Raw genomic sequence first — 9,269 nt, 5'->3', positions numbered from 1 at the left:
TTGTGCTCTCTGGGGGTAGTAGGTGCACTTTACACCTACTTTTCAGGGTCGTGGGGTGGGGTATTTTTCTAACCCTCACTATCTTCTTACAGTCCCAGCAACCCTCTACAAGCTCACATAGGTCTGGAGGGTCCAATCGTGATTCGCATTCCACTTTTGGAGTATATGGTTTGTGTTGCCCCTATACCTATGCTTGCCTATTGCAACCTATTGTAATTATACACTGTTTGCATTACTTTTCTTGCTCTTACTTACCTAATTTTGGTTTGTGTACATATAACTTGCGTAAATAACTTACCTTCTTATTGAGGGTACTCACTGAGATACTTTTGGCATATTGTCATTAAAACAAAATGTACCTTTATTTTTAGTAACTGTGTATTGTGTTTTCTTATGATATTGTGCAAATGATATAAGTGGTATAGTAGGAGCTTTGCATGTCTCCTAGTTCAGCCTAAGCTGCTTTGCCATAGCTACCTTCTATCAGCCTAAGCTGCTAGAAACACCTCTTCTCTACTAATAAGGGATAGCTGGACCTGGCACAAGGTGTAAGTACCTCTGGTACCCACTACTAGCCAGGCCAGCCTCCTACAGATGGCAATTGTTGAGTGATGAAGAGTGGCTCTGACGGTGCAGCTTTGTATTTTTTGTCCACCCTTGGTGTCAGTACCCTAACCTTTCGTGGCTCTTTAAAAATGTCATCAGCATGTTTGAGCATGCCTGGAAGCATTGGTAGGCATTGGTACTGTGTGTGTGTGTAGAGGATAGTGTGTTAAATAAAAAACATCCTCTAGGGTATCTGAGTGCAGCTGCACATTGTAGTATGCAGCTGCACTAGCAATGACAAGATTATAGGATGTGGTGTCTTCAGGTGCAGATGGCCTAGTGGGATATACATAAGGATCGTTAGATGGGATAGGGGCTGGGTCATACAAATCCCATGGATCTACACTATAGATATTGTCACACAGGTCATCCCCATGTGAGGAAACAGGGGATTGTGGAGAAAATTGTGTAGGTGAAGGTGATGGGAGTATCAGGTGGTGGAGAAGTGGGAAAAAAAGGAGAATGTGGTGGTGAAGGTTGATGTACTGCCTTTGGTTTCTCTTTGTGTTTGAACATTTTGGATTTGTCACTGTCTATGGTCCATCACCTCAAGTGTGGGCCTAATGTCTGCTGATTCTTCTACAGATGGAGCATATTTCCTTCCCATAGTTTTGAGCTCCGAAAGCTTGGAGACTGACTGTTTTAATCGGGCAGAGAATGTCAACTCTGAAGCAGGTAGACGTTTTTTCGGCTCCAAACAGGACGTTGGGTGTTTCGGCTCCGAGGTGGAAGACGAATGCTTCGGTTGCGAAGTGGAAGCCTCCACTTTTCAAGTCGACCCCGAAACAGGCATGGCAGGCTGTTCGGTTGACATCAAATGCATTTTGGTCTTTTTGCGATGCCAAACCTGAGGGCCGGTCATCAAGATGTAAATTTCGGGTCCGACCATGTCTGGCAAGCAGTGGTGGACCCAAGACCAGTTGTGCTGATTTTTTTGGATGGTTTTTGGTGGGGAAAAGGGGCTGGTGTACTCACGTACTGCACCGCTGGAATCACTTGGCTGTCCCCATCGGAGTCACATCAGAATCAGAAGCCGCAATGGAAACCGCAGTCTGCGCTTGTTCCTCACCCAAAATGTTGGCCGTTTCTTTGGTCGACTTGGATGCCATCACTAGCCGACACGCTCTTCGATCTGGCAGAGTCTTCTTGGAGTGGATGCATCGACACGCCTCACAGGTTTCTTCCTTGTGATCAGTGGAGAGGCAGATGTTGCACACCGAGTGTTGGTCGGTGTAGGTTAACTTGGCTTAAGACCAAGAGCAGAATCGAAACGGAGTCTGATCCATGAGCCTGTGTCGCAGTAGGCCCGAGAAGGGGCGCAGTCGCCCGAAAGGGCGTTTAATCGATCCCGACGATACAACTGGATCAAGTGTAGTCAGAAAACTCATTTGAAAACAATACCGATGTTTAAAGAAAAAATAGAGAAGTTCAGATAGTACGGAACCGAGATCTACCAGAGCGAGGGGGAACACGTCTGAACCTGATGGCGGAAAGAAAACAATCTAACAAAGGACTTGATGCCCAGGCTCACTATCACTGAGAGGATGAGTCACTCGATCTTGTGACTTGAAAAAGCTTCTTTGAAGAAAAACAACTTGTAACACTCCGAGCCCAACATTAGATGGCGGACGTATGCAAAGCATGTGTATCTGCAGCTACACATGCCATCGAAAATATATATCTCATAATGGCACCTCCCAATGACTTAATTTTGGCAACTGAAGATTTGATGCTATAAACATACAATATACTTGTGTACCTTGAAAGTTATATAATGGCTGTGAACAGAGCCAGGCTAAACTTATTCAGAGAAAATAGCCAGGGCTGTGCTGTGTGTGCCAAACTCTACACAGTTCTTGGGTAAAACTATGCCTTTATAAGGAAATGTTACTCAGTGAGCTTTGTGCTGGGTGATGCATAAATGGCACACTGCATACTTAGACACCAGTATGAATAACACACTGATGACTAAAATGGAACAGGGGAGAGGACTGCCTATTCTCCATCCCCGTTTCTAAGGTGTCTGCTGAGAACATAAACAATGGTGTCAGGGAGGGGTTTTGGGTTTATTTTAGTGGAGATGTGTTGGGTGATGGAGATGCAACAGAGTTGAAGGGGAAGGAAAAATCAAAATTAGTTTTGGGATGGATCAGAGCTTACATCTCCCTGTACACACAAGGGGCCATTTCACTTGAACCACCAAATCAGTTGCAATTATTATGAACAGATTGGATCAGGAGTAGGAGGACCTGTGGCTTATGTAATCTCAGACTCCCTCCAGATGCATTAAAATACGCTTGTACAAATAAGTCATATCTCTGAGGAGATGAGAAGTATTTTTTATATTTCCATACATTTGCGCACCCCCACAGCAGGTATCTACAAGAAAGGCAAAATTATTCCTCCTCTCAGTTCATCCCACTCTGATGCATCTTTGATGCTGTCCTTGCAGTGGAACATTAAACACACAACAGGTTCATGAAACCCTAATCCAAGGCATCTTCTGTTTCCAATCCCCATAAAAGTTTGCTGCATGAACAGTCTATACTTGACTGCTGCACATGAAGGGAAAGTGGGGTGGTTCCAGAAGCCCATTCAGATCTTGATGAAGCGCAGCAATCCAGCAGGAGACGAAATATCGAGGTGAGGGAACCCTTAAGTGAACATAATAGTCACTGGGGCGAGTGCTCTGGGTCATTCCATGAACTAAGGATTCTAGTATGCTAAAAGCCCTTCAGGGGACATTGATTCTTAATGGTGTAAGCTATGGGTCTAGCTAAGCAGTATCCTGCTCTAAGGTGAATTTCAAGGACAACGCAGGGGTACATTGTGGCATCAAGAGCTGTGAGCTCAAAGCCTGCTCAAGCAGAGAGTCCTTCACTAGTGAACACAGTTCGGGCCCAATAGATGGAAAGAAATGGAGGTAAAATGAGTGAGCTATGTGTCTGTCCAAGCAGTGAGATCCCTCCCTATGAACAAGCCAGGTTCTTGCCATCTGTTGACTTCTAGAGGTGGCATGGTGGAACTTTGGTGTTTTGTTCCTGTAGCTCCAGGAACAGGGTACTTGTTCTGCAGTCTGTGGCCCCCACCAGGGATTATAAAGGTGCTTAGAGGGGGGAAACCTCCAGGGAAGGTTCACGCAATGGGGGATCCTGTTCTTGCCTACAGCCCGAGAATGTGGTGGATTTCAGAGACATGAGCTCTGGGCCTGTTCAAGCCTGGAGGAACTGGCTCTTGTCTTTCAGGGGAATGTGATGGTGGTTAGAGGTGTAAGTTCCAGGGATTGTTCAAGCGGGGGAACCAGCTCCAGGTAATCGGCAGACTGTCCGTTTCGGTGATGCCCATACTCAAACTTGATTCGCAGTTCACCGATCTTTGACTCTGGCAATATATCAGGGATCCACTCAATGATGAAGGGCGTTGGCTCTTTCTGGTCTGAGGACATAGCACCTTTAGAGAGAGAAAGAAATAACACAAATAAGAGGACACACTCTTGTAGCTTCTTTCATCACAAAAGCCTAAGCATCCACATAACCAAGAGGCTCTTCCAGTACATCTATCTCCCAAATCCCCCAAGAATGTATTTTCAGCTGTGGGCAAACAGGTACATGCATCCATTAGGTAGAGGCTGCTTGAGGGGGCAACCTGTAAAAGTAGCAGACAAGAGTAAATAAGCAATGTCCTGACACCTAGGCGCTCTGTCATTTCTACCTTAAAAATATTATACCCGGTCATACACTGATTCTTCTCACTGGCACCCAAGTCATCAAACCAACACAAGTTTTTCCTCCTCTCTAGCCCTCTATCACAATCCTCTTTAGAATAACTCTACTACTCCCACATTCCCTACCTGCCCATCAGCCAGATGCCGAAGATGAACACCACACTGGTTTTGTCTAATATGAAAGAGTTTTGATGAAGACTGTCTGTCATTCCTTTATTTTGTAGTTTCAACCTTCCCTGCCCCTTTTGGTGCTTTCAGACGATCTTATGGTGGTGTCAAATGATATCCAAATAAGGAAGATAACATAGCTTTTACTCTCCATACTGGAATACTCCATAAGGTAGCTAAATGTGTTGACCGAACCCTACCAGAATGTCTGCATAAATCACACATCACATGTTTGAATCCAGGAAGAGTCAAGTCCATCTTTCCTTCTTCTGTGAAATCACAACTATTATCCTGGCTAATATTACCTCATTTTATTACACGCCAAGAGTCTACCCAGTTTGCGCTGCGTGCTTTGCCACAGGCCCCAAAATATTAATATGGGGTTTTAATACACTTGAAGGTGCCAAAAGTGCCTCATCAACATATGAAATTAAAGTACATAAATGTGGGTCCCAGCCGAACAAGACAAGCTGAAATAAAAAGATGATTCAGAGGTATGGGTCTGTTTCATATATTTCCTGATGGGTGCTGTAACAACCACCTAAGAGTAACTGCTTTTTAAATGTCTAACATAACTGGATGAGCTGCCGAAAGAGGCCAAAATGACAAGGATGGATAACTAGTTTGGATTAATGGAAGGTCTCTAGTTAAGGATGTTGTCACAAACTATACCACAATTTACAGGGACTATGCTGAATCTATGTTGTGCAAGTGAGGTAAAATGTGAATACTATAGGGTAACTGCATGCCTAAATTGGCTTCCATATCCCCATTTCTTCTGTAATGCAGTTTCCTCATGTCAAACGTTATTTTACAAAGACAGTTATACAGAAAGTCTTACATAGACAGAGATCAGTCTTTTTTCAAACACAGCTGTTGTTTCCACAATTGAAATGGCCCATGGTAGCTAAGAAAGATGCTTTGCTGGACAAAATGATGACATTCATCCCTTTCAGCAAGGATAGAACATTTGTTGCTTGTGGAGACAATCTGGCATCTCCTGCTTTTGGCACCCAACACACTGTCTAGTTAACAACAAGTCTCCTTAGATGGGTAAATGGGTCCTTGTACTTGCTTTCTATTTCACAACAAATAATTTATCAGTACTTGGACGATCAGATTTCATTAGATTGCAATACGCTAATGGCACATGTATGCTTATTAGCAAAAAGGATATTTGGAAATGATTCCACGCAATCTCAATTTTATATGAACAACAGTTTCTAAACAAATGATTTGTTAATTCAAACACTGTCAAGTGGGGAAAGGGATACAAAGCCACATAAATCGGAACACAGAACGTTGCACTACTAACACTGATAAGTAACATCTCTCTGGCAAAACCACAACTCATACTATGAACACATCTCACTTCAAAATTTGAGTTCTCACTACTAGACTACACTTTTCAGCAAAATTACATCTCCCACAAAAACAAACCCCTCCTGCAGGCTACATTTCATCCCACTAGATCACACCTTTGCCTAAACCATTCATACTCTTCTCTAGATTACACTCCTATTTAATTTTTGTTTCATATAGTGCTGGTTCATCGTACGCCAGCCACTTTGCTACATTAACACGTTATTTGTAATTGGAGCCCTCCTGACACTTCTCAAAAGAGAAGTTATTTAGGGTCAAAACAAAGCATGTCCATTGTGAGCACAAGTGAATTCTTTCCCATGGACTGCTGAATCTAGTAGATGAAGTACAAGGTGTCCATTAGATTTGCGGTAATGGCTACTGTACTGCAAGATGCTTGATAAGTCAGTATTTATATCTATTCAAATACAAACAATCAATAATACATTCTATTCTTTGTGGTAGAACACAACCACATCACAAGAGGTTATGGCACCAGATGTGATACCACATCAAATTAAGCAACATATTGTGGCCTCTTTCTAGAACCAGGTGTTCTAAAGTGAATAGTGAATATGTTAGTAGGCAATTCTGAAATTATCTGTAGCCATGAAGAGGACATCTGTCCTAGGGGCATATATGAAGCACAAAATAACACGAAAAAGAGAACAAGTTGTGTCGGTATGGTTTTTCATTTTGTGGAGGATTCTAAATAAAACTGAATCTCTGGAGTAACTGTGGTAATGTGACATCTTTTAAAGTCATCCTTAGATTTCAATTTTTGTGGGGGGACTCACCGGCTGGTAACCCTGAACTCTAACAAAGACACTGCTCTGAAGTGTCTACATGCTACATGCTGTAACCTGTAAAACTGGATAAGCCTAAAACAACATGATCACTAGTCAGGCTGTGGCTAGTATACAGGTACAAACAAAGTAGAGATGATATACTAGAGCTTTTGAACTGTGCCAGGTACAGACTAATCAAGAATCTATTTTTACATGTAAATTTTATATTTAATAAAAAAAAAATATATAAAATCCAATTGTAAAGTTTTTAAATATACTGGAAATGCAACATTTGGAAAGTTATGTTTACCCTGTCTGAAGCTGCTAAGGGCTAATTTCTGTTAGGGCTCCAGCAACTGCACAGCCAGTGCTTGGACTGAAGTAGGTGTAGAAATGGTGTGAAATTCCTCTCCAACAGCTACACAATAGGTTGACTTGAATGGGCAGAGAACTTCTCTGAGCTGAGCAAAATATGCAGGGTTGGGGCTGTGGGTATTCATTGACACCACAGTGTCCAATCCTGTCAGACAGGTCTGTCTGAGCCACATGTAACACTCTAGCAGACATGAAAGGGAGAGAATCGGAGGCAAGGACATTTCTTGCATGCCCCCTGTATGGGTGTTACAGAATGCTGCCTTTGTCCAACCAGACTTCTGTTTACTTGTTTGTTGCTGGTACAGGGCCTGCTTTAAACTGGATTTTAGCGTTAGATGTTGCAGGGCACAGGAGATTACAATAGTGCTCTCCCCTACACACCCACAACCCTAAGAGCCCACACATTTGGTGTGACTGAAGACTGTCATTATCTTGAGAATGCCTTGACACATATTGTAGGAAGTTGGCTCTGTATGTGCTATTTCAAAGTAAGGAATAGCATGCACAGAGTCCAAGGGTTCCCCTTAGAGGTAAGATAGTGGCAAAAAGAGATAATTCTAATGCTCTATTTTGTGGTAGTGTTGTCGAGCAGTAGGCTTATCAAAGGAGTAGTGTTAAGCATTTGTTGTACATACACAAGCAATAAATGAGGAACACACACTCAGAGACAATTCCAGGCCAATAGGTTTTTGTATAGAAAAATATATTTTCATAGTTTATTTTAAGAACCACAGGTTCAAGATTTACATGAAATACTTCAAATGGAAGGTATTGCAGGTAGGTACTTTAGGAACTTTGAATGAGCAAAATAGCATATACAGTTTTCACATAAATCACATATAGCTATTTTAAAACTAGACAGTGCAATTTTCAACAGTTCCTGGGGGGAGTAAGAGTTTGTTAGTTTTTGCAGGTAAGTAAACCACCTATGGGGTTCAAGTTTGGGTCCAAGGTAGCCCACCGTTGGGGGTTCAGAGCAACCCCAAAGTTACCACACCAGCAGCTCAGGGCCGGTCAGGTTCAGAGGTCAAAGTGGTGCCCAAAACGCATAGGCTTCAATGGAGAAGGGGGTGCCCCGGTTCCAGTCTGCCAGCAGGTAAGTACCTACGTCTTCAGAGGGCAGACCAGGGGGGTTTTGTAGGGCACCGGGGGGAGATGGGGGGGGACAAAAGTCCACACAGAAAGTACACCCTCAGCAGCACGGGGGTGGCCGGGTGCAGTGTGCAAACACGCGTTTGATTCTCAATAGGAATCAATGGGAGACCAGGGGGTCTCTTCAGCGATGCAGGCAGGCAAGGGGGGGGGGGTGCTCCTCAGGGTAGCCACCACCTGGGCAAGGGAGAGGGCCACCTGGGGGTCGCTCCTGCACTGGAGGTCGGATCCTTCAGGCCCTGGGGGCTGCGGGTGCAGAGTCTTTACCAGGCGTCGGATCTTAGAAGCAGGCAGTCGCGGTCAGGGGGAGCCTCTGGATTCCCTCTGCAGGCGTCGCTGTGGGGCCTCAACTCTGGCTACTCACGGTCTCGCAGTCGCCGGGGAGTCCTCCCTGAAGTGATTGTTCTCTACAAGTCGAGCCGGGGGCTTCGGGTGCAGAGTGTCAAGTCTCACGCTTCCGGCGGAAAACGCAAATGTTTTCAAAGTTGCTTCTTTGTTGCAAAGTTGCAGTCTTTGGTGAACAGAGCCACTGTCCTCGGGAGTTCTTGGTCCTTCTAGATGCAGGGCAGTCCTCTGAGGATTCAGAGGTCGCTGGTCCCTGTGGAAAGCGTCGCTGGAGCAGTGTCTTTAGAAGTGGAGAGACAGGCCGGTAGAGCTGCGGCCAAAGCAGTTGGTGTCTCCGTCTTCTCTGCAGGGTTTTTCAGCTTAGCAGTCCTCTTCTTAGGTTGCAGGAATCTCAGTTCCTAGGTTCTGGGGAGCCCCTAAATACTGAATTTAGGGGTGTGTTTAGGTCTGGGGGGTTAGTAGCCAATGGCTACTAGCCCTGAGGGTGGCTACACCCTCTTTGTGCCTCCTCCCTGAGGGGAGGGGGGCACATCCCTAATCCTATTGGGGGAATCCTCCATCTGCAAGATGGAGGATTTCTAAAAGTTAGAGTCACCTCAGCTCAGAACACCTTAGGGGCTGTCCTGACTGGGCAGTGACGACTCCTTGTTTTTCTCATGATCTCCTCCGGCCTTGCCGCCAAAAGTGGGGCCGTGGCCGGAGGGGGCGGGCAACTCCACTAGCTGGAGTGCCCTGTGGTGCTGTAACAA

At 44.7% G+C, this 9,269-nt stretch overlaps 1 protein-coding gene across 1 annotated transcript in view; it reads right to left on the bottom strand.

Annotated features, from left to right (window-relative positions):
- Positions 1–2,923: 2,923 nt before the first annotated feature.
- Positions 2,924–9,269, bottom strand: part of C11H2orf42 (chromosome 11 C2orf42 homolog) — a 318,795-nt gene continuing 312,449 nt past the window's right edge. Inside the window, exon 8 of the mRNA XM_069214211.1 lies at positions 2,924–4,056. Within this exon, the coding sequence (XP_069070312.1) occupies positions 3,848–4,056 (209 nt within the window). The 3' untranslated portion in view covers positions 2,924–3,847. The remainder of the gene's footprint in view (positions 4,057–9,269) is intronic.

The sequence above is a fragment of the Pleurodeles waltl genome, chromosome 11 (genome assembly GCF_031143425.1).
Source record: "Pleurodeles waltl isolate 20211129_DDA chromosome 11, aPleWal1.hap1.20221129, whole genome shotgun sequence".
NCBI lineage: Eukaryota > Metazoa > Chordata > Amphibia > Caudata > Salamandridae > Pleurodeles > Pleurodeles waltl.
The sequence above is the reverse complement of the archived record's forward strand: the minus strand, read 5'-3'. Positions and strand labels throughout refer to the sequence as shown.